General features: G+C 42.0%; 1 protein-coding gene across 1 annotated transcript in view; it reads right to left on the bottom strand.

The window, feature by feature from the left end:
- The window catches only part of LOC112558564 (transient receptor potential-gamma protein-like), a 93712-nt gene that overhangs the window by 19192 nt on the left and 47502 nt on the right, over window positions 1–27018 (bottom strand). Inside the window, 5 exon segments of the mRNA XM_025229094.1 lie at window positions 3485–3622; window positions 5762–5996; window positions 6414–6932; window positions 16709–16978; window positions 16980–17147. Coding sequence (XP_025084879.1) covers window positions 3485–3622; window positions 5762–5996; window positions 6414–6932; window positions 16709–16978; window positions 16980–17123 — 1306 coding nt within the window. The 5' untranslated portion in view covers window positions 17124–17147.

Here is a 27018-nt window from a genome sequence, read left to right as displayed (position 1 = left end):
TCTTTCCTTGTGGGTTATAAATTCTTAGAGCTGTTCTTTTGATGTTTATGTGCCAGAACGGCGAAAACAAAATATAATATCATGATGGTAATGGTCTAGGTGACATCCTCTCAGAGTTATTTTAAAGCATGTTCAGAGTCAGTGAAAGATGGAGGTAGGCATAGCTCCCAGTGCAGATGATTGCAGTTACCCTGTTTTCAGACTACTGCTCTCCTCACTGTACTATTCTCAACTGACAGCGCGCCGTGTATAGGCCCAGCACTGATGGATGGACAAAAGGGTGGATTTGACATACCGAGGGGGAAAGATGGCCTCAAAGAGCAACTGCATCAAAGAACATCAGGTGAGGCGTGAAGAGGAAGCAGACGCTTCTTTTTTTTAAAAGACCGTTACATATGGCTTTTGCTATCCGTGATACCTATGATTCCCTCAAAGTGCTCTCTCGTTTCCATCGAAATATCGGGGCTGTTGTACATCATTATTTTTTTATGTGTGTGTGTTTGTGCGTGTGTGCAAAAGAGAGAGTTAAAAGATGTAATTAATGTTATATAATAATAATAATATGCACAATTTGTAAAGCGCATACTCACACTCCTAAGAAAAATGCTCTTAGCGCTTAAGAACAAGAACGAAACATGGACAGCATACGAGGGACAGGAAAACAAACAAATAACATATAAACTATAAAAGAATCAACAACCGTACTTAACGAGGAATAAAATCAAATACAGAAAACAAAAAGAGGAACCAAATAACAATAATAAGAGCTGAGAGTAACACGATATTGTAAAAAGAAGGGTGTGAAAAAGGATTAGCATTTTGGGAAAGGAGTAATGTTTACGAAAGATGTGCGTACATCCCATCAAGACAACCAGACATCACTACCACATACACATCCATAATGCTGATCGCCTTACAACCTCAGATGGCACTGTCCTGTTGACAAATGTCTACCTACTAATATTCATACAATGTCGAGCTCTCTATCCCGGCAGCCAACTGAAAAGTTAGGAGAAAAAAAAAAGAAATTGATGAGTTGTTTTGTCAGGAGGGAATAAGGAACCAGAAGCGTGAAGAGAAGTGGACTGGGGAGTGTTTGTGTCACGTTTGTGTGATGTTTCTGTGACCAACCAAACCGCCTTCTTGACGACCGACCACTAGTGCCACCACGGGAGAGTCCAGCTTTCTCGGGAGGAGGAGAGTTGCAGGAGGTAGGGTCGATAAGCTGACCTCGCCACTCTCACACGCCCGGCCGTTGTTGCTGCCACAGGTCCCCCGATGCGTTCTTCGCCGACTAAAAGCATTATTTCCTCCCGCTTTACCAAATCCCATGGCGGAAAATTTGATTGCGGGCCAACGGCAACAGCCTTTGGTGCGAGAAGGTTGGACGGGTGGCACCATTCCACAGACCTAAACACATTTGGACGCCAAACGTTTCCACAGCTGGGTATTTTGCAAAAAAAAAAAAAAAAAAAAAAAAAAGAAAAGAAAAAATTAAATAAGCTGTCAAGATGTCTGACGAGTTCGATATTTGTCCTGTCTGAGAACGGCGTGCTCACTGATCTCGAAGGGCAATCAATGGATGCTTAATTGCGGTCTGTGCAAAGATGACACTCCTTTCGTTTACACCAACGTGTCCTGCGTGAACAGGAGGCGTCTAGTTTCGATCGATGCTGTTGCTGCTGTTGTGAAATCCGACTCGGGTAGGAGAATCCAAACCACAGAACGCCCACAAACGCTCATTTGTTTTGAAGGACCATGTCTGTTACCTCTGTTGTATTCATGAACACAAACAACCGCAGAAGTACTGGTGAGAATAGCTGTCTTGGTAAATCCTCACGTGATACCACATTGTTTACCATGTCACAAGATCGTGGTCAATGGATTACCAGATTTTGTAAATGAGAACCTTTTAGAATGAAAAGTAAATAATACAAAAGTAGAAGGCTTCAGGAATATTATTTCCAGTGTGAATATGTTGAGATTTTTGACAGCTTGTACTCAGTTGCTTTCAATCTTATGGAGAATATTTTTATCTCGAAGCAGGTATTAAAAAACTCCAACCTAATTTTGAACAATATTCACAGTTTAAAGGGGTAAGCACGCTGAAAAGTTTAGCTTAAAAAGAAGTTTAGAAAACTGAACTACTAGGTAAGACTGACTTCCGAAAATGTATTAACTATGTGAAAAAAACAACTTGTGGTAATACATTATTTTATTTTTTAAATGTTAACTGTTAACAAAATCAATAATTATTCTGAGTATTTTGTTAACGAAAAACATAAAGATGCAAACAGAATTTAGTTCTATATTTTTTCTTCACTCAAAGCCCTCTATTAGACAAGGCTGAAAACAACAAAAAAGGACACTCCTCAACGAATATTTCACGAAAACATTTTTCTCATCTGTATTATGTTGGTGCATAATAAGTGTAAAGTAACAGTTTCTGCTCGAGGCAAAACAAAATTTTCATTGCAACTGTAGTACTAAATAACAAAGAAAACTGATATAAAAAGCTTTCATGATAAGCAGAAGTTCAAAAGGTTCCTGGAAAAGTTTGAAACCGCATGGAAATACCAAGGTTTTTTGCATTACAATCGTGTACTACTTCGACTATCAGAGATTTATTTACTAGACTTATCGCTAGCTCCATGGCTTCAGATAATACTTACTCCTCTCCACCATTTCCGGTAACTATTTTCGTCTTTTTAATTTCCCCGCCCTACTCTCATCGACTCTAAAACAGGAACACATAGTGAATGAGACTTGCACTGCTTTAACACACTTTACAAATACTGACTTAATGATAGATGGCTGACTGGGACTTAGCGCCACAATAATACAGACAGGGACAGTCAAATGGAGGCTCGGAAAATATAAAACCCAGGTCAAAACAGCGAATTACAATAGGAAGTGGCAAGGGAAGACTGGCTGGAGCCCAAGAGCTTCAGATTTGTTTCCCTTGAATGATTTCAAGTGCAATAGCAGAAGAGTTATGTCCTTAGCCTTTCAAGTGCAATAGCCAAAGAGTTATGGTCGTGCGACTGCTCTTTGCTGGCGCCTTGAGAGACTCAGGAAAGACAAACAGGGAAATAAACCTCCATCTCCAGCAAGACTAAATTTTGTTTTTTTATTTTTCTTCAATCACCATTCATCTGGATGATATTTCTCCTAGTCTGATGTTTTAAGCAGCCTTGAGAGGACCCGTGATCTGGCAAAAGAAGTAATTGACTAATTAAACTTAAGAAATTAAGAGCACGGTTCCAGTTCAGGAACAGCTGCTCTAAAGGTGATTTACTGGAAACACGCACAACTCATGGCAATGACAGCAAAATAAGTAATATAAAGACATATCATTTATGTTGCTGTAAGGTTTGCAAAAGATAAAATAAACACAAATAAACTAAGATGACCGACAAGGAAGATGTACAACGAGAAAAATACAACAACAAAAATATGACAGCCAAAGAAAACAAGGTCGCACCTGCGACATATGCCAGTATAATCCACTCCACCAGCGAGGCAGGTGAGCCTCTCATTTCACGGTCCACCTTGTCTTTGTTCGAGTCCTCACCGTTGATGTCCACGATCTCCACACGTTGTGAGACAAGAATCAACAGCACTGCCAAACAACAAAGAACGCATGGAAGAATCTTATTTAAGGTTTTCCATTAGTGCAGACCTGTACTAGTGGTACAAAAGGTCTGAAAATTGTTAGGATTAGACAACCAAAATTTAATGTCACTAAAAATATATCTTTTACTTCGAAATTTTCTAGCGCATACTTCCCAAACAAAATAAGTATACGAATCAAACAAACAAATTCATATTATAAACACAATAAAAATATATCTAATGTATTTAAAAAATAAACAAGAAAATAAAGTGGTATAAATAGTATAGGGAGATCACAGACATCATTTATGATTCCCTGCACACCTTATATTGATCAGACCCAGAACTGAGCGCACCATGAAAGATGAAGCCATTTATCTATGACAGAGCCGCTGCACAGGGGGAAACAATGGGAGAGAAGCAGAGGTAACTCTTTATACTCGCCCGTTACATCCGTTACTGACCGACCGCGTGTGACCCCTGCTGTCACCAAGTGTTACACCATTTGTCACAGGGACAGAACCGCTGCATGTACATGCTGACCAGGAGTATCGATGGGTTTTTGTCAGAACTAAAAAACTACATTATTAGAAAATAAGTTTTGTATCTCAAAGGACTTCGTGTCTACTGAAAATGAGGCTGAAGTGCATATAGTCCATTCTACCCCAATGTAGTTCCTGTTACCTACTTGAAGTGTTTTCATTATCAAGAGAAAGTACTCTGAATTTCTTTTCTCGCTACTCCTACATAGAAATTAATGTACAAAGTGCACACACACACACACATACACACATAATAAAGGAAGAAAACAAAAATTCCAATAGAACATGAATGAAAAAGGCAAGAAAAGGAAACAAAAAAGTAATGAAAAAAAAGAAGCAAAGTAAGAAACGAAAACAAAGGAAGCAATAAAGAAAGATTTAAAAACAAAAATATTTAGTAGGAAATACAAGAAAAATATTAAAAATAAATAAAAAGAAGAAATAAGAAATAAAGATATAAAGAAGGGAAAGAATAACAAACTAATCCGAAGAAAGGAAAAAAAGAGAGAATGGAACAAAAGAAGAATGAACGATGTTATGTAAAAACGCTTGCTAAAAACATTCCAAAAGTTCGCCATGAATAGCCCGCAGCTATTGAGCTACCGAAGCAATACTCAAAGGGAGGCCTCTGTAGCCCAAATCTCGATGCAATAATGCGCCTGGTACGGGTGTCATGCCTCGCAGACAGGGTTCCAGTGACAAGTATGTTCAGTACCAACTTTTTAATTTCTGGAAGACAACGAGAAGAGCAAAAAAGAAATCGACGTCACCATTTGACCGATTTCTGTGCACGGGGATGTTTTGCCCGTGTATATCGACAGCGGAACGGATGGAACGAGGAGCGTGCCTCTAACCTCTGTAATGATGTTTGTAGATATGTGTCTCAAGAACCAAAAAAAAAAAAAAATGTGGAAATAGTCTCGTGCAATGAGTTTTACGTTAAAAAATATATACTGCACCCCACTAGATCATTAATGGCATCGCTAACAGCTTTATAAGAAAAGAATTTTATCCTCCCAGGTCCCATCCATTAGATGATTGCACATGTAAGAAGTTGGCATGCATGTTTAGTAACGAGGCTCGTACGCCTGTGGCTAGGAACTCTGAAATTACATCCGAAGAGGAAACACAATCTGTAGTGCCTATAGCCATGTTCGGGATCCCTGTATTAGACCAAGACCTCAAGAAAAAAAAGAAAATTTTCTAAAAGTGTGGCAACTCCGTTTGGAATATTACTATTACTATCAACGGTATATTCATCTCATCTATCCTTTCACATGCTCAACAACACTTCTTTTATCAGCTAACAAGTCAAATAAAGCATTAAATGCTTCTAATTTCATTTTGCTCATTCACCTGCAAAAGAATACGTCCTTACATCTCATTAAAAATTCAATATTTTATTTAATATATCACCCTTGGGCACGCTATAATTGATCCTTCTCTCTCTCTCCCTCTCGAACGCACACACACTAAAATTTTATTTAAAAATTCTTTGCATAGAAAGCCAACTACCTCAACCATCTTCCCCGCAGCCCTCTCAGACAAATAATAAAAGGAAAATCTTGCTGATGGAAAGACTCCCCTGAGTTCGAGATACTTACACAAGAATAAGATGTAGGAGGACTGATGAACTATAAACTTGATAAATGGTTTTCGGATGAGGCGGCCGATGGAGCTGGTCGGGGCGATGAGATAAATAAGAGAGAGGAGTGGAAAGAAGAACGCAATGGTGAAGATGATGGCCATCTTGGAGATGATACTGCGCCGCCTGAACCCTGGTAGACCGTCGTACCACAGAGAAGCTAGCAGCTGTTGGCAGTTGGGATGAGACACGAACTGTCGGAGGAAAAGACCGTTATTTGAATTATTCATGAAAACGGCTTTACTACCGTGGTCACCAGTCACATACACTTTATTTTTGCTTAGGAGGTGTTAGTAGCCGAGGGATGTTTGCAGTCTAGTTAGTGATGTCTCACGTGCAAGTAGGCAACCCCCCAAAAAAACAAACAAACAACAAAACACTAAATTAACACTCGTTTTTACACTGTCCGTCTGTCGGTTTGTCCACTATTTTGAGCAAGGGTACGAATTGGTATAGTTATATGTATGTCAAAAAGATTCTGATACCGCTCGTGAGCAAAGTATGGTTTAATAAAAGTAGTGCATCATAATGTTATCAATCGTTTCTGTTCCACTAAAACATCTCCCTCCGTGACACCTGGCCTGTACCCTCCTCTTTCCCTGCTCGCTCACCTTTTTCTGCTTGTACTTGACCGCCAGTTTCAGTCGACTCAGCTTCATCTTCTCGGACCCTGCTTCATCCACGCCGGAAGCGGTGGTGTCATGGTTGAGGACGATGCTCAGCTCGCGCGACCCCCGCGTCTGCTCCAGCAGGTCCACGGCGAAGTCCTGGCACTTGGTGGCCAGCTTCTCGTAGTCGGCTTTGAACTCGTTCTCCAAGCGGCTGAGGCGCCGCAGCTCCACGCTCAACTCGAAGCTGGTCAGGATGGGGTCCTTGCTGGACAGGGCGATGAGCGAGGGGCTGGCCAACGCCTTGTAGGCGTTGATGCGCGACCGCGAGTGGCGGAGGCTGTCCTCCGAGCTGCCGTCCACGCAGTCCTTGCAGCTGCAGCGCGCGTTGTGCGGTTTGGGGATGCGGTAGCCGCGGTCCAGCAGAATTTTGATGATCTCATAATTGTCCCTGTGGGCGGCCAGAATGATCGGGGTGATGTCCGGTGTGAAGGAACTTGATGGCGCCGTCCAGTTTAAGGCCTGAAATTTCAAGGTCAAGGTTCAAATGAATAAATTTGTTTTTTTGTTTGTTGTTCGATCAGAGAGGGCCATATAAATGTGCTTTTCTCACCACAAGCCACATCTCTCAAGAATTCCAGAAAACAAAAACAAAAAACAAAAAAATCGTTACTGGGATCAAATTGAACTAGAAAGACGAGTTTTGAAAGCAAATGGATATATAAAAAAATAAATACAAGTCATCGATCCTGAAAAGTGAAAGGCCGGATATCCTTGAGTGAAAGCATGTTAAAAAAGAGCTGGAGAGATTCCAGTAAAGAAGGGGAAAAGACATTCGATTACCCTTCCACCCATCAAAAAAAAAAAAAAAAAAAAAAAAAAAAAACTAAAAAAAAAAAAATCCAAAACAAAACAATAAATAAAAAGTGAATGTCAAGAGTCTCAGTGATCAAATTTTAACACAAAAATTTATCAGGAAACATCTGCCACTGTTTCTCACGAGTCGTTAGCTTGTTGTTCAATAATTTCTGTGTCAGTGCTACAGTCGGGAGCAGGGGCAACCGCTTGAACACAAGCAAAACGAAGATTGCAGGCCGCTGTGTAATTCTACAAAAACAGTAAATGCAACAGCCAAACAGCATAAATCTTTCATGTTTGACGATATCTACCAGCCATCAAACCGTTTTTCCCTGACCATAATATTTTCAAAGGAGAAGACAAAGGAAATAGCCAAGTGGTATGGACATGTGTATGCAAGATGTACAAGATGTCTGGACTACCCAGCTGTCTCACAGCTGTCCTCTCTTTCTTTCTCTCTCCCTCTGCATGTGTTTGTGTGTGAATGAGTGTGGATGTAGCCTTGTGATCACTCAGCCTCATGCTCAGACATCTGAAGCGTGACGCATCAGTTTAGCCGACTGTCGATTGAGTGGCGCGTGCTAGCTCCCTATTTCAGGCCTGTTGCCCGAGGCGGGATCGACCCGGGCCTAATGATCGCACCATTGCATGTAGGTCTGGCTTGCCAAGTGCGGATTACGTCAGCAATGTCGCTCGGGTGCTAACAGCATCAGACTGGCGATCGTTTTGTCTTTATCAACTCGTTCAACACTCGCATGATGCATTGACAGAAAGTTGCAACCAGCGGGATTCCACGCAGCGCAATGGACTTCTTCAGCGCTCCCGACTAGGCAGCCAACGATGGAGACAAGAAGAAAAAGAAGAGAATTAGCTCTTATGTCCACTGGAGACTGCACGACATAGTCTGAAAAATACACATCCTCTTTGGCCGTGAACAGATGGAGCAGGTGTTTTAGAGCAGGCACTAACAGCTCGGTCCACTCAGCTTTCACACGGTCATTCCAACCTCCGCACTATATCATTACGATTCTGTCGATATTTTTGCTATTGTTTAGTCTTGTTTCTGACAATATCAAAATCACTTGCAAGATTCCAATGACAGACTAGCCTATACTACAGCTAGTAATAAACAATAAACATTATCAGTAATCCATATGTTATGGTTGATATTTTTTGAATGAGGAAGTATTTTGACCTTTCTATCAGGCACTAAGGATAGAATAAGAACATTCCGATTTTTTTTCCCTCCTGAAAATAAGCTGCCAATGACTAAGGTAATTATCGTTGATTTTCTGGCATGAGTAGTTATTAAAAGAAAAAACTCTCTTAGGTATGAAATAAAGGACAGAGTCAATCTAAGAAAGAACTAAAGAAGTCTGAACTTTCAGTGAGAAGCAAAATGCGAACTGTCTGTACAAAAAAAAGTGAAGATGTACAAAAACAGAAGAAATCGCTCCTGGGTGGCATTTACATACGTCATCACAATTTGTATGGGTGAACCGCTCCCTGTGTATAATGTCAACTTTTCCACACCCCTAAAGGAGTGAACGAATAAAGTCAATGCCAATGCCCACGTTGTTTGAATTTCAGAGCAAAGAGTTCCTCAAGAGCGGACACAGGCGGAAGAGTGAATCCAGGCAGCAGGCGTTTCCCTGCCTTCTTTTCCCATTATCCTTCTTTGAGCAAGGATGTCAGGCGGTGGCTTATGGCGGCCTGTGCTGAGCTGTCAACACTCTCCGACTAAATGATCCAGGCTGATATTTTTTCAAAAGACTTTAAAACTGTTAAAGTGCCGGGTTCACGAAAAGCAACAATATTTTGTGGAAATTTCTTCAATTTGGAAGATAAATATACATCAGAATACACAGCTAGCACGAAAACATTTTGAATTGTCAGGGTTTTTTTTTTTTTATTAATGTAGAGCCTGCTACTACAGTAGAAAGATATTCTCAAAACGTATGATATTAAAAATAAAAGAACTCTGCTTCTTCTTCTCATATCATATCTGTTCAAACAATTCTATGTCCACAGTTACTGCAAACTGCATAGGAATTGTGTAAATTTGTTAACCTCACGGAAGGGTTAAAGTCCGTTTGGTATCCGTGTTTATTTACAGATATCAAAAGTGAGTGATTTACTAACGTTCGGTAATGAATCCACTGTAAATAAAATGGGCTTTGTCGTTGCCTGCATGATAAAAATGCACAGATTATGTCAAACAGACAGACAGCAAATCATGTCGAACAAAAGCGCGAGAGCACTTAGTTCGCCGTGAGGGATTCTGGGATTGACGTCTGCACGTCCGTCTTTATGAAGACCGCAAAATGCGCAGAGGACGCGCAGAGGGTCAAGGGTTGTACCCACCCATGTTCTTGCCCCTGCGATCTGCGTCCACGCTGTTTCTTTCCATCAGCCATCTTGAGCAGTTACCCAAATGTTTGTTTAGGCGTCCATAACAAGATAAGTATATTTATGTCTTGTTTGCCCCACCTTGTCCGAGTCTCACTGTCACTATCTGGGATTCCTGCCTGAGCTGGATTCCGGTTCTGGCTCCTGTTTGTGCTTTTTCGACCTTGCCATCTTTTTGGGGTTAAAGGTCAGCTGCCATTGTATGTCTCTTGAAGGTTTCAGCAGACCGTGGACTGACGGCGTTGTCTGGTTGTAGCTACTGATGGAGATGGCAAGGTTTAATTTAGAGACTGAAAGAGGGCGATGAAATGGACATCCGGGGCTGTGAAGATGAAGTTCTAGAGAACGATAGCTGTCGACGGAGATGGCTGAAATTAAACTCGGAGTATAAACAGTGCAGAAAAGTCTGGCAGAGATTCTGGAGCTATATACATTCCATCTGGATCCTCCCCTTGCATGCTTCAAGCAAGTTCGCAGGTGAGCTTGATGGCTGACAGGGTGGGAGCGTTTGAGAGCTAAATAATTTAGCGGGTGACAGAAATGCATGTGTGTGAATTAAGGCTGACAGGAACACGGTAATCGGAGCTCATTAGAATCTCAGATTCGTGAAAAAAGTTTATAATATGCAAGGGAATCTCTGATTTGTCAGACAGCTCGTAGGGTTGATGAGGAAGCTCTGCAATCACTGAAACACTTAACATGGGTGCAGTCGTCTGAGGTGTTTGATTTTTAGTGTCAAGTAGTCCCTTAAACTTTTTTCTATGCGGCTCAATGGTACAATACAGTTATTTAAGATGCGATCACTAAAGGCTGACAATATTCCATTAGAGCCTAACAATAATCAGCAAAACCACTGCCACTACATGATCTTCAGTGTCGTTACCACAAACATTAATGTGTCTTAACCTCAATCTTTTCATTTAGCATGAAGCATCTGAGCATCCCTGGGAAATAATTGTTTAATGAAATGTTTTCGGTAAAACAAAACAAGAAATCAGATATGCTGTTAAGATCTTCAAACTGCAGCCTGCAGCAAACTTCTTGAAGCTCATCCACAGACCACAACTTCTCAGTAAGCTAGCCACATTTCTACTTCACTGCCAGACGACTCCACTGAAATCCTCCCATTACCAGGGAAGACTTGGGTTGCAGAGCATTCTCCCTAAGATTGGCCCCTCTTCACCCACAAAACAAAATGTTTTAAGACTGAATATGTCAATTCGTCGAAATACTGTAAAGCATCAAAGACCAATCATATTCACAAAGCTCCGATACCTTTTTCGTTTAACTCCGAAATCAAAGAATTGGGATAGGTTCTGTAAATTCCAATAAGGTTTTACTGCGCTCCGTCTGCCAATATTTCTCCCTAATCATACATAGATCTCTATATGAACTGACAGGTGCCATCCCAGACAGCAAAAACGATCACGAATTTCTCACAGGAAAAGAATTTTCTAGCTGTGCATTGGCGGGAGTCGAATAAATCAGCGTTACGTTGACGGCTTAAGATAACAGCCGGGCAACTACGCAGAAGTCAGCGCCAAGAGCATGCACTGCACCAGCTCCACCACTACAGCACCAAGTTCAAGGCAACATGCCTGAGAGAACCTCTGTAATCCTCGCCATAAGCAGCTCGTGAGTTCTGTGAGCCTGGACTCAAGACTGTGCACGTGCCAAGGAAGCAAGGGTCCAATCCTGAGACCAAACATCCACAGCCAGATAAAGCCAACCAGACTCGAGGGGGACATTAGCATTTGGCGCAATACCGCAGGGCATCACCGGCTTCATGTTGTTTTCCACGTTTGATAATTCAAGGAAGATTAAGCGAAGGGTTTTGGCCTATAAAAATTGCGACTTGCAAACCACCCTGAAGGGAGTTCTTATACGACAACGACCGAGAGGCGTGACTTTTGTGTCCCGCAAAAGGGCGTGGCTAGGGTTACACTAAAGTACGAAGAGGTTTGTTAGCCATTTCCAGCTTGGTTGGAAAATGCCAAATTACCCTAACTGGCGTAGTAATCATCCAAAAAATCCAGTAAAATGTAAAAATATCTGGGTGCCATTTGTCCGTTTGTACACACACACACATGAGAGGGAGAGATAGAGTAAGCAAACATCATCTTCCCCCAAGGTCTTAAAATATACACGCTTTATACTGCATTTCCACAATATTCAAGAATAATATCAAGTCTTAAGATCTTTTATTAACTCTAACAATATCTCAGAGCAATACTATGAGCAGAAGACCTTCGGTTGTTCACTTCAGCTGTCATCGAGCATTTTGAACTTCCGCGAGGACACAAATGTCCCCTTGCACAAAAAGCTTTCTTCTGGGTGGAAGTTGTCTGAGAGAGCTCTTCACGATCGTTAAAAGCATCCGCTGATAATAAACAACAGCTGTAAACAACAGACACCAGTGACGCCAGCAATGTTAGCGGGGCTCGAGCGCTCACCGTGCTGTAACAATTCGTCTTCGTGAAGTACTTCCACAAAACGCAGCGACGGCGAAGAACTCGATTATACAATCTGCACGGGAAATGCTCGGCCTTGGCGGCAGGATGCACACTCGCTTGTGTAGTGAGGCGCTGGAATATATGGCCAGATGAAGGGCCCCGGGGCCACGCACTATATCACACAGCTTGCTGGTCAGAGCTGCGAGTACCAGTGGTGCCTGCCGACAAACAGCCTGGAAACGAAATGAAAATTAATATCCGATCCGGTCAAACGCTGAAAGAACTTTAAAAAAAAAATGAAGCTACTCAACCCTGCGTTTCAGACACAATGGGGACACCATTTTTACATATTTAAGTACACAGTGTTGACATGCTTTAACTCAGAACCTGAGGTACCTTCTTTTTTTTTTTTTAAATCACCACTTTAAAGGTTTCCAGAGCGACCTAGGTTTTTTTTCTCGGCCAGAATAGGGGAAAGAGAACAACAAGACCATAGAAAAATAGTGTCAAAAGTAGCATGTCGGTAGGAAAATAAAAAAAGAAAGAATTACTGCCCTTACCTAATCCCTTGTTGTGTAGGAGGAGAGAATAGTTAGATGGTGGCAGCCAAAGTATGGTACCCCGTGTAAGATAGTAAAGAATTTAGGACGAACAGAAGAACACACGAATATATACACCCTACAGAACGCAGAGAAAATATTTTAAGGATTACTTACTGCTTATCCTATTTTTGTATGCACATTGTGTGGGATAGTGTTCTATACAAACAATGAACCGCGATTTTTAAACAAAGCAGTTAAAATTGTTGCCAAGTCAACAGAACATACAGTCTTGATAAATTTATCACAATCGGGAATTGTTAATGTTTTAATTAGTGATATCACTGAATGCTACAGTCAGTGTTAGGAATTTGACCCTAAAAAAGACGATAGCCAATCACCCAAATCTGTGACGGTTGGCAAATGAGGTCTTGAAGGCGATCCAGACTTTAACAGTGTTAACTTCGGGGGTTAACGATGTGTTCATGTTCCTACAGGCGGTGGTGTCCTCTTCTTCTTCATTACTTAACGCTTGGTCAGAGAACGGCCCTCGACAGACCCGTGGAGCACTCTCTGTGTCACCACCCTCGTCTGCGAGCGCCTCTACCCTGCTCGTATGTTTGGTTGAATAGTTCCTCCACTCTAAGCGCCAAGGGGCGTTATGAAAAACTACATCTCCTTCGCCGTGGAGTGGAGGGCGATTTTCCCCGCAGGACAAATGAAGACGATGTACAAAACCCAGACCAATCGAAACACTTTTTTTTTCTCTGGGGTATAAGTGGCTGACATCTGAACGATAGAACTTCACGTCCCAGGTCAGGAAATCATCCGGCAAATAACTGTCGGCTCATTAGCATCAACACTAACCAACAGCATTTCCTCGGCATTAGAGGCTCTTGCCTAAATGGGACCTACCGAGAGGTAGTTTAGACACACTTCATCAATTGTCAATTTTGGGTTTTGTTTAGAGTTTAAATTTGAGATAAGACTGGCATAGGGTTAGGGGCAACATAGCGATGGGGGTGAGATTAGGGTTTGACTTAAGGTTAGTTTATAAACGGTAAAGATTGTGATAACCACACAAACCTGGAAACTGTGAAATTCAGTGCTAGTATTTTGTGGAGAGATTGGAACGTGAAATTTTTAAGGGCTGTTTTCGTTGCAACTAAAAATGTTCTCGTTGGCAAATAATACGCACGTGTGTGTGTGTGTGTGTGTGTTTGCGCGTGCTTGTAATTGTGCAGGAACACAGCAAACGCTGATATTAGCTATAATCTCATAAAAATAAGAAAAAATTTTCCAAGATTTTATTTTCTTTATTGTTTAACCATAGCCGTCATTTCTCGCCATGTTTCTCCCTTTATAAACCATCCATGCTTATTGCTTGGTAAGACACGACTTCAAAAAGAAAGATTCATTCGCGACAAACAGGAGTCGCTGGCTATCATTAACCCAGAACCAGAGAGAGAAAACAAACACTTCTAGCTTCAATTATAGCAAAGATGTTCGCTCCTGGGTCGATGCCCACAACAGGCTACTGAGGTTTTCATTTTGGCTGCGAGCACGACGAATTCAGCTGCCATGACATTTCACTTTCCGCTGCCTGCGGCCAGTCGATGGAGCGGTTATGTACCTCGGCCCTCGCCTATCTCGTTCCCTTCGCAACGTCTGTGATTAAGTAACAGACTCCAACGTGACTCCAGCGCCCAGTTTCATATTGATTTTGCCATTATAAATCCGGTTATTTGGAAAGCGCCTTGAAAGACCCGATCTCTCACGGACAGATCAGAACTCGTTCAAATTAAAACCGATGCAGCCATGTAATTCATGGTTCAGCTTTCTCTTTGGTGGCAAATACAAGGCTAATGACGAATAGCGTGGCTTCCTCTTTGGCTTGCTAAACGCTGGTTTGCATGTTGTCACAAAAAAAAAAAAAAAAACTCCATCCACACACAGCTCAAAACCAAACAGTCCAGCAACTCATCCACGCTCGATGGTACAGAGAATCGAAGGCCTGCTCTTGAAAGCACCAAATTGCCCTTAAGCACCCCATCCACCTTCTCGCCCTTCCGGACAAAAACTAGAGCATACTGTCATGTCATGTCAAACTGTAGCATACGTAAGGGAACTTCCGTACTTATCACAACAAGTGGGAGTTTACAAGCATAGAGGCCAGAGAACAGAGGTTGATACCCACACATTCAGGGACTCTCCACAGGCCCCTAATTTTACAGCTGCGGACCTTTGACAATGGTGACACTACAATACTGTTCAAATTAATAAACAAATAATCAAAGTCCCATAAGCTGTAGTTAAGGATGCAAAAACGTTTGTGTCCCTCCTGACTCTACCAGCAGTTTGAGCCAGTAACTGATTCCTAAATTGTAATGATATACTCTACAAAGTTATAATAAGAAAACATAACAACATACAAAATCCTTGGCTTTGCTGTTGTGTTATACAAGCCTTTGTGATCATTCTGGAACAGAAAAATGATGAGATGACGATGACGATGACGATGATCGTCATGACCACCATCACTGCCAAATCTTTCCAAACGTCAGAGACTTAAATCCTGACAAATCCAAACAAGAGGCGTTTTCATAAACAGTTTCTGCCTCTGGTGAAAGAGCCCTATATCTAGTTTTCGCTCCAGCGCAGCGATACAAGCGGAGATTGGTTCACCGCATCACACCTCGCACTTGCCGCCCGGAACTACAACAGTCTCTCCTCCGAGCTGCCAGCGCCTGTCAATCACAGGGAGGCGCGCGAGACTTGAACCCTAGGTCAGCCCAGTCATTCCGCTATTTGTACTTATCTGCGATACATTCTGTACCTTCGTCCTTTTGGGTTTTATTTTCCTTACCGCAGAAGAGCGCGTGGCAAAACTGAGCACGTGCACAGCGAGCTATGGGCGAGGCAAGGATAAAGGTTTCTGTGTTTAACTAACATGAGGACAACAGGGTTCTGTGGTTCTACATTCTAGGTCAGAGATCCCTTTAAAGAGGAAGCTAGTTTTATCTGACATTTGCCGTTCCGCTGAACAAAAAATTCTAGTCTTGAAAAACAATGTCTTCGTAACCCCAAGAGGAATGGTTAAAGTTTCGTTACAGTCGTCTTAACAAATATATGATGAGAACACAAACTAGACAGGAATACGGGGGACACCGTCTGAAGTCTGATGGATGACCGATATTCGCTCCTCGTGTTTTAGTGTCTCCGAAGGGACCTCAGAAACAAATAATGGACACACACTAATGCCTAGTGCCTCCAGGGGATATAAACGCAAATTGAGCACCCAAATAAAATTACTTCTCTTAAACTAGATTCAATTCTTTTTTGAGAGAGAGAAGAGTGCATTAAAACAACGCATGAAAGCACGGACCGAGAGCCAGACAGTATGGGGGGTTGGGGGAGAAACTGAAGGGATTGAGATAGAGTATGTGAGGGAGAGAGAGGGAGTCAGTGATCAATGAATTTCATTTCCCACAGAGTCTGATGTTAATAAAAAAAACTGGTGTTCTATCAGAGAACTGCCAACAAACCCTCAGAGAACGACTGTGTTGTTTTGAATGCCGGCCACGAGGACAACACGTTAGTCCAATGTACTTCGTCTTTTTGTCATTACAGCCACAGTCATCTCTGGTCATTCACTCATTAGACATCAGCTTTATTTATCCTTTGAAGAATACAGAGGTGCGAACATTGAAATGCGCTTTTTCTTCTTTATTTGTACTTTGCGAGGGAACTCTCCTCTTGTTACTCAATCATTTGTTCATTAACTACACCCACCCAGTTAGTCATTCATGCGGTTACATACACTTATGCATGCATACATTCATCAATACGGACATCCATATCTGCATAAACACACAAGAGAGAACGAGCAGACTACAGGAGCATAATCATAAATAGTATCCTACACGCCATTGGCCATCAGGGATTCCACCACTTCCTTAAAATCCTCTCTCTTACTCTTTCTTTCACTCTCACTGTCTCTCTCACACACATATGAAAAATATATGAAGGAAATGCTGACCTCTTCGCCTTTGCTGTTGACCTCGTGGTTGAGCAGCAGCTCCACGGCCTCCACGTTCTCTTCACTGATGGCGTGCAGCAGGGCGTCCCCCAACTCCACTCCGTACGACAGCAGGAGCTCGATCATCTCGATGTTCTCGTTCTCGATGGCGATGAGCAGCGCCGTCCGACCCAGAGGGTCCACGCAGTTGATGTTGATCCCGGTTTGCTGCGCCATACCCAGGAACTGCCGGGTGGACGGCACGTCTCCCCGCTCCACGGCCAGGAGGTACTTGCTTCTCATCGTTGGTAAGGTCCAGTTCTTTGCGTATAATACCCATTCCCAGAGAATCGAGGTTTTCATCCACACCTAAATCGTCCATTAACCGCTGAGGGTTCAGCAGGGACTCCTTGTACACCCGGTACACCTTGTCCATGGCGCTTGTTCACCCGCTTGTAACCTGCAGCGATACAGGTAAACAATTAGTAACAGAACTACAAAAGACACGCAGCCAGTCGGATGCATTGCTGAAGGATGAAGTTTGCACAATGTTGTTACCTGAACATGCGAATCATTCTAAAATCAAAGGAAGAAAATCCGCAAAAGCCGACAATAAACTTGCAAAATAGACGCTCAGGTGTTTTTGCTCTCTGCGTAAGCAATCAACAACTGAACGAATATTATCGGAAGCACTGGTCTTTGAGATCCAGGAAGATTAAAGAAATTCTGGAACATTTGATTGTGTCCCAAGCATTGTTCTCAGATGTCATGTTAGTTTAGTTGTGTGTTTCAAAGTAGTCTCTTTTCAAGAGCTGAACTTAATCAGAAGTGCAAATTGGTTTTTGCTTACTTTTTATGGTGAACATTACCGGATCAGATATAGTATGGTTTGAGGAGCTTCTTGTGCGTACTCACTTCCTTCACCTTCAAATGCTTTTTCGCTGACAACTCTGCCATGGTATAGCCTTAGTTCGACACAAAACACCAATTATCTCTCCCCCTCCCATAGACACCGCCATCTTGCATCATGCAAAGATAAAACAAGTCAAAAGATGTCTATGGCTATAATATTTCATTATAACAGTTAAAATCGTCTGTTTGAAAAAGTTCATTCTGATGTAACTAATATATTTACTTGATTTACTGAAACAGATTTTAAACACCTTTGTAGACAAATAGTTTGTATATGTTATCTAGTTTAAATAATCCCAGACACGCGGTCTGGTTCCATGGAGATCGTATATGGGGCTTTACAATGTACATCCGAGTGATTTCTGTATCAAGCTCATGCGGCGAATTACACAAGATACAATTATGTTTAGGTGATGAGGTAATTTTAGGAGGCTTATCCTGCTTTACGCGCAGAAGCTTGGTGTCGCAGGGGAAAAAACACGAACGAGAGCTGTGTCACACAGTGCCTGTGTAATGAACACAATATTTCTCTGTCTACTCTCGCAGGAGACAAGAGAAGATGAGACAAGTCAGATGAAGGCGATCAGATGAGATCTCACCCCATCCCCCCACAAACACACACCCTCCATGTTTCCCGGCCCCTGTCTCGCAGCTACAGGATCCCGTTAATCACACGGATACCAGCTGCATGTCGGCTGCACGAGAAGACCCACGGCAACACTCGGTAATTAATGCAAAGAAACAAGACGAACGGAGCACGCAAGAACTGAATCGCTGCGAGCTACTCATCTATTCCGACTTTCCTACAACAGTCGTGAGCTGCAGTTCAGTTTTTATTCAATAAGAGCTAGGTGTTCTACAGGTTAAGTGCAGTGATTGTCACTACATCTCATTATAACATTTAAAACTGTGTTAATACTGAGTCATAATTTCCGAATTATTAAAGAAAGCATTACTGTATAAATAAACCTGTGATACATCTTGACTACTGTCGTCATATGTACTATGCAATAGATACATCCCAGAATGCACTCGCCTGTAATCTTATTAAGAAATTTTAAATCATATTTCAGAACATACTCCAAGGAAAAATATGTTGTAGAAATATATCTCATTGGGCTATAAAATATCAGCGTTTTTCCAATCTTATTTTAAAACTAATAAACCGTTAAATGCAATCAAACGCTCATGTTTCAATGTTCGCGCATGCGCTGTGTGTATGGAATTTTCTGCTTCAATGAGACGAATCTAACGTGTGATAATGAGGCTAAAGACTACCCGAAGGAAGGAGGGGAAAACAGAGAAATGGGGTGGGGGTGGCTAGAGAGAAAGTGTTGACAAAGGAATGATAGGATGAGTGCACGAAAGTCGTGACCCGTAAAGGAACGGAGGCCTAGAGTGAGAAGAAGAATGATAAAAATATTACCCGGAAAAAAGGTAATTTAACAACTTTTTCTATGTCTGAGATCGATGTCTCAAAATTTGTTTTAAAATTGTGCTGAAGGGAATCGACAAATGAGCCTTATTTTCTTTGTTTCTCCAGGCCCGCCGAGCGCTCTCACGAAAATTCTTCCTAGCCGACAAGTTGTTGCCATGACAACAGCACGAGGCTGCGGGCGGAGCAAGGCGCATCCTTTGATTATTACTTTGCCACAGTATGTCGTTAAAACATCATGTGGCATCTTTCAACAGGACCTCCCCTCACGACCGACAAAAAGTATAGCTTTCCGGGTTTGGTACTATTTACCGATGATGCTTAGTTGATAACAACCTCAACAGTAGTCCTCAGCCAAAGTTCAGCCTCTAAATGAAACGAATGCTTGGCTATCAGTATGGACAGTATGGACCTGGTTACGAAAGGCATACATCTATTAATCTCTCTATATGTGGTCCCCACTCAAAGCACATTTATCTAATTATTTATCCAGAGAGATGTGTTTGTAGATAAATATATAGGTAGACGTGTTTTGTGGAAAACACACAGGCAGAGAGAGGCAAGATGAGTTTTTTTTTTTTTTTGGTTCTTTTATTTATTTTTTTTTTTTTTTTGTTTTGCTATCGGGATTTGTTAGAGCTCATATCTTCACAGTTGTAATTTAAAGTGATCGATAGTCCCACGGACTTCAAGATGGTTGGCGCCAAGGTAAACAGCGAGCGCTATGGTGTTAAAACCAGTCTTCAGCTGGTCACGAACCTCATATTGCCATGATGGTGCTTACGGGTAGATTAATTTAGATGTTGGGGAAGGAGACCATGCGAGACACACGGAAGGAGCGAGGAAGCGTGAGATGAGCTGAGAAAAGGTGCAACAAGAGACAGAGATGAAGACAGGAAAGGAAAAGGAAGACAACAGACGGACAGAGCGTCTGTGGCAGTTTGCTGTTCACGTGGTCACGCATCTGACGGCGAAAGCGAGGCAGACAAAAGGCCAAGAGAGTGTGTGTGGGAACAGTAACCTTCAAACAATATTCCCTCCCCCCTATCACTATCCCCACAAACTGCGATCTTGGCAAACACTCTGTCTGGCAGCCTGTGTGCTCTCTGTTCCGCCTCTTTACAGCAAGTTCGTATTAAAGAAATTGAAAATCACACGAAACATACTCTGCGTGTGCCAAGAACTTGGCAGGAAAGACAAACTGCATGGACACCAGTCTTCAGCTTTTATTTCGCAAATGGCGACGACCAACCACAACACAACAGGCACCTGCCTACACGGTATGATGACACCGTGTACAAACTGCGACCTTTATTTACTGCACATTCGCTCAATCTCTGGCTTCTCCACTTTGCCATCAAAAGAATCCTGATTTTTCGAAGCAACTCAAAGATCTCTAAAACCCGACCTAAGGACATATATATATATATTGGGCATATATAAATATATAAATACTGCACATCCACATTTACAACTTTGCAAGAAGAAGTGAGAAAAAAGACAAGGATGAGAAAGGAGGAAAAACTTATTCGTACCTCGTATTAGCCATATTGCAACTACTAAATGTACTCTGTGTTCTGGATTCTTTTTTGTTTTGCTTTGCTCGTTTTATGAGGATTGAGAGAGGGTTAAAATGAACACTATTTTTACACGCTGTCGAAATATTCCACGTGGGCCAAACAGCCTTTATTTGTCTCCAACCCAAATGGAAGTCCTGTTAATTTCCCTTTTCAAGTCCGTCCCTCGTTGCAAAAATAAACAGGGAGGCGAAAATTTACAGTAGACACACGTCACGAGTGGGCCGGTGTGGTGGGGAAAGGGGAAGAATTTAGAGGAACACTCTCCCCACAGAGGTGCGTGGGGAAACTCGAATGATGGGCTCCTCACAGCTAAAAGCAGCCATTCAAGAGACAAATAAATATGTCGCATGTGGCAGAGATAGCAGCAGCTGAGTGGGACCTGCTTGCACGCCTCTGGTGAAACTGCCGGAGTAACACATTCTTCTTCTATCCAAGCCCATGTTTTTCTCACCGGAACAATGACATCCAGTGTGATGGCCAGTGACATCAAAATGAAAAGTCCACAGACTGGTCGAGTAAGGATTTTTTTGTCTATTATGTTTTTCCAATTATATTGTAATTAGATAAATTTAGTTTTGTTTTACATTTTCCGCGTTTGATTTTTGTGAATATTATCGAACGGATCGGAGAGCAACTAAGGCTATATCACGGCAAGACAGCCTGCCCTATAAACAGATGCCACACGCAGAGAAAGAACAGCGTGCCTGAGACGAAAACTGAACCCAGGACAGCCAATCTCACTGTACTGCACCACCAGACCGCCCTACAGTTAGTGATGATGCTGACAATTTTATTCCTGTGAATAAGTGCCATACATTGGCCAGCTGCATACCTCCTTCATACATTAAAGAAATAAGATGCGAGATGCAAACATTTGTCCTCGTTTGGGGCTCTCTCTCTCTACTCAGAGGACCTCAGAATGATGAGACAGAACAATTGCTAATAAAAGGTTGAAATGAATGTTTTATGCACATCGTTTCCATGATTGTATTGGCTTTCTCGGTATATTAAAGCCAGCTGCCTGGCTGTGATATCACCCTAGCTGCTGGCTGGGTATAAGCCCTCTCCCCACCCATCCCTTTAACCTAGTAAATAATAAATATAAAAAAGTGTATTTCTTTTATAGCTTTTTGGAAAACTCCTGCAAATGTGCAGTGGCAGATAGAGGATATCAGTTCGCATTCTACGCTTCAAACACACTTCGATCATTAAAGGAAGCTCTTCTCTTCGACAGCATCAGTAGCACAAAAGAAAAAAAAAAGGACTATGCGTGCAGTCGGAAGCCTTGCGATCCTCAGGCAAGGGGAAATCAAGAAGATGTCCGATTTTCTGAGCCCCAGAAAGCTGCGACATCAAAAGTAAACCTCAAACCACTGAGGTGCCTGTAATCCACGCTTCTCATTAACAAGGCCAGAAAAACCGGACGAGGTCAACAGGAAAATCAGGATCTACAGAATATTAAAGTAGAGATGGCATGACAGGATGACATGACCGAAAGCTTGTTGATGTGTGATGTTTTTTTTTCTTCACGAGCAGCGTGCATTTGAGAGCAGTGGTAGAAGATAACTGTCACTGCCAGAAATAACGAGTCCTTAAAATCCAAGAAAAAAACGGAGCCAAAGCAGGAAGAGCATCCTTTCTAAAAGCTTGAACTGCAGCCTGTAAATGCCTGAACTGATTTACCAGCAATAAAAACAATCATCCTTTGCTTACAAACCCACATTAGTAGACTGAAGAAGCGTACCTTCAAAATCAACAATCATGTTTAGAAGTGCTATACTACTCCAACTCATACAAAATAAAATCATTCCCAAAATTATATCCTCCTGTGGCAAACAGAACAAATATCTTTTAGGGAAGGCACAACATGATAGTCTGGTACGAAAGGACATGATATCTTTTTACAATGACTGCGGTGGAACATCCTGCTGCTGAAATGATTACCCTACCCTTGGTTCGGTTTTGCATTGATTTTGTCTTTGTTCAAGACAGGCATGATTATACTCGCATGACTTCAACCGATAATTGCTGATGCACAGAAGATACATCATTTGTTTGAGGGATTCTTTCAAGCGGCTGGAGGAGTCAACAAGTTGTAATCTGTAATAATCAATGTACGTAGTTTTATAATTTTCATTTGCCAACATTTTGCGAGATTATGAATTCTGGTTGAAACAGAAAAATCAATGCGCAATACATACTGATCACAAAATACATTTGTCCTGCTCTTACAGAAGATAAGAACACGCAGGCTTAGTGCACAAATCTCAAACATCCATTTAGTTTGGATTCAGGAATGTCAGTTTTGTTCTGCTTATTAAAGACATTGATTTACTCCTGAAATCCAATGCTTTCATTTAATCATACCATATAGGACATTTGCAAAAACAAACACTACAGAAGGCATAGCCAGATTAAAAAAAATATCTATTATCAATTCCGTTCTTTTTCAACCACAATAATCTTCATCATTGTCAACACTGAATATTCTTGGTCATCTGTTCGATTTAAAAAATATTAAGTTTTTGTTAGTTCCAATTTGAAGCATATAAGACTGCTTAGATTAGGGGCTGAACATAAGTATACAGGAAAGAGGTAACAGCCTCGACAGCCACAATGCGCAGCTTGTCATTACCTAGTACTAAAAGTTACAGAGGAAATAACGACATAAAAAATAACAAACTTGAAAAAAAAAATGAAGACCCAGGAAAATTCAGAATCTTCGTGCAGAGAAATACGGTCAGAGAAACAAACCACTTAGGGATATCCTCCGGAACTCGCCAAGAACCCAAGCATCCATTTATGAAGGAAAGCCACTTTCTGGCTCCAGTGATTTACGAATATGGAGAAGCAGTGAACACCTCTTAAATGGCGTTTGCTGCAAAAAGCCCCCGGTAACTGCTCTCGTAATCATCACGAGCTGCAGCACCGTCTGAGGCAATAAAGGGGTAGACACCCAGCAGGAGGTTTCCGGGCGGAGCGCGTGCGCTTTCGCTGCACGGAGCCCATGTGACTAAGGAGGCTGTGGGTGAAGTTCCGGACTGAGTGCCTGGCCACTAGACAAGGGGATGTAGGCAGGTCTGACTCCATTCGGCATCGTTCAGGGCCGTGTCAAACCCCGGTCGTCGGTCTTGTCTTCACCCCATGTGCACCAAGTCGAGGTCAAGGTCGCAAGCAAGAGTAAGTAAAGAGGGAGGAACAGACTGGCGTGCCGGAAAGATTTAGGTCATCCGATCACACAAGCATTACGGACAGATCGATCGCATCAGACGATTTGCTTACTTATCGACCTGACGAAAAGTCTCACGTGTCTGAGTGTAAATATTTCGCTGGGCGGTGGACCCGGGTAAACCGGGGACTTGAAGCCTGTTTTGTTTGTCTATGACTTCAAGAATGCTACATCTTTAAATGTTAAGTGCACTGGGTTCGCATACTCATCGATTTTTGCATGTCCTCAAGTCTGTTTTTTTTTTCAGATCTTGTGCAATATTTACATGTATAAGTTTCACTAGTATACCTTTCCTATTTAACATTCTATTCGTCATTATATCTTCTTCGCCTTATCTCGACCGCCATGACTGTTACTCCAGCATTAGTCGCAGCAATGGCAAGTAGTTTCTCGAAAGCTATCTGACAAGCTTTTAGTTTCACGAAGACATGTTAAAGCCTCAAATCATTTTTTTATTTGCCCGTGTCTGGTTTTAGCTCAAGTTTTCGTAGTGTTCGTAGCATTATTTTTTTAGTGGATATTTTCTTCTTCTCCACCTGCAAAGCAGCAGTTTGTCCGTGGTAATCACCGCTTTGTTCTTTGCCGCCCCTGCTGTAAAGACGTGCATAAACATGCTCAAGCTTGCTAGACTGAGATGTTCACTTCTTTCTTCGAGACAGATAATAGCTTCCATAACAAACAGAATGGTTGGACCAGTCGGCAACCGAGGCTATATCACGATGCACGCCAACTCTCCGAACTGGTGCCACATGCACGAGGCTCCAGACTACGGTTGAGATTTGAACGGTCTTTCCCCTGTGTACACTCTTTCTACAATGCCACTTGCTTGTTATTGCATACTTTGGCGATTGCTTCAAGAGAAAACAGTATTAGACCTCTATAGCGAGACTCCTAGAAAGGACGAGAGGCAGACTGCCAGGAGGGCATGAAATATTCACGAAAACAATCCATACAATTGGTTCATATTATTCATTTCAGGAGAGATTAAACTGGTGCTAGACACCCGCGGATAGACACAATCCAAGAGAAAATATACCAGCCATCACCCAAACGACAAGAGACAAATTGACAGGAAATCAATCACACATAAAACTATTCATTTTCCCCCAGCCTTTTGTTTCATTGATTTGCCATTTCCACAAACCAGATTTATTTATTCCCTCCGTCATGCATAAAGATGATCAGTTTTTCTCATAAATCCTCCAGCAACTGGTAACATGCACTTGGCTACGCATAAGGGTTGTTAAAGTGATCAAGCTATGTTTGAGAATTTGATAGTTTTGTCCCGTAACCTCCGCGGCCATGGGATGGGAGGATCACGAGAAACCCTGCAGCTGACGAGGCTTTCCATCATAATCCGTCCTCGAGTACAGAAGCAGAAGAGTTGGGATATCTGGATAGGTCCACTCGGGTAATTACAAGCCTGTCACAGTTGCATCTTTCTAGCAACTCTACCTGTCTACGTGCTAATAGATGAGACAATCGTGTTCTTTAGGCATCACTGCAAACAGGTGTTACTCAGAAAGTATAAACAGTCGATAGATGTTAGTAATCTTAACCGCTGTTCAGTCAGTCTCACTCGAACCAGCTTTTTGCTCAGTCTGCGCCATCTGTTCCATTATCCCGTTCAATTTCGCGTCCGGGGTTGGGTGACACACACTTGACAAAGTAAGCCAAACGACATTTCTAACAGACCTCATTTTCGCCGAGGCCCTCCAAAGAATACATCGCACGAGGCTTTGTCTGCGCTTCTGAGGCTCTTGGTGAGGTCAGGGCTAGGCTATGGATACATGAAAACAATTCGTTCGATCTTTTTTGTATAATTTAAGAGGTCATGAGGAAAAGGATTAAGTAGGGAACCTGAAGTTAAAGTTTGTTCACGTGCTAAGTTGTTGGAGGGCTAAATGTTGCAATTGTTATTCCTGAAGACATAGAAGAACATTGCATGTGATCTTTCTCACAAATAATTACAGGAACAGCATTAATATTATTGCAAATGTACTTCTTTGACTTTGCCTGTAGGTCAGTAAGACCTTACATTAGGAAAAAAGGCACAGGAAATCAATCTGGCAGCAGGTGTCGGTTTGCGATAATGGTTTGATGTGCTGAACACACAGGAAGCAAAACAGAAAAACAAAACAAACATGAAAAAAAAAATGTTTAGAGATGAGAAAAAACATGAAAAACTCAAGGTATGGTGCAAGAGAAAAACCCCCACTTGACTGAGATAAAAAAAAAAAAGAGTGGTGAGAAGGTGTAGGGTGTAGTAAAGCATTAATTTGTTTCATCTTCTGTCTTCATCATGTGCTTTATCAAACATTTGTCAACTGTGATATGCTGTATATTATGATATATTTACGAACATAATACCTATGATCTAATAGTAACTGCAGCCGTAAGTGCAAGGGATGTCCATGACCGATACAGGTACTGCAGTACACAGCTTTCTAGGCTTGACAGGGATTCCAACCCTGAGCAGGTCGGCCTAGCACCCACATACCCCTAACCCTGATAAAGATAACATCCGCTTCAGGCTTCCTCATTGCCTGACACAATATGCAGTAGGGGCAATGGCTGATGGCTGAGATAGCAGTTATGAAGATGTGTGTAAACACCCGGCGATGCCTTGTTTTCACGGAGGAGAGGCACTAACAGGGCCAGTCACCCTGCACAGACAGGGTCAGTGGTATTGTCTTACGATTCTGATGCGTTTTCACCTCACAGCAGCAGGAGTTCTGTTTGAGGTTAATAAGATGATGGGTTGAACAGGAAACAAAGATTAAAAAAGAGTGCAGCCGTTCCAGCAAAACACAAGTAGGCAGGTACTCATCCCTCACACACAAATAAACAACAAACAAATACACATGCACTTACGCACACGTGCACAGACCTACATAAACGAACGATTCGTCTTCCATTTACTGATGATGTTTACTTAAACATCTTTATTGCAAATGTAGGAGAAATAGCCTAGCAGAGTTTATTATTTTATTTGTATTTATTTATTTTTTGCCTAATGAAGGTGTCTGAGTGCATAAACATTTCTTAGAAATAGCTCGGCATACTCAATCATCGACACCAATCAGCACCGAATGCAGCTTTGCTCCGGTGCAACAAGTGCGGAGATAGTTTTCATTATGTGTCGAAAAAGCCAACAGCATCCTCCACGCAATAA

Source organism: Pomacea canaliculata, linkage group LG3, assembly GCF_003073045.1.
Source record: "Pomacea canaliculata isolate SZHN2017 linkage group LG3, ASM307304v1, whole genome shotgun sequence".
Classification (NCBI taxonomy): domain Eukaryota; kingdom Metazoa; phylum Mollusca; class Gastropoda; order Architaenioglossa; family Ampullariidae; genus Pomacea; species Pomacea canaliculata.
This window is presented reverse-complemented; position numbering and strand designations above follow the sequence as displayed.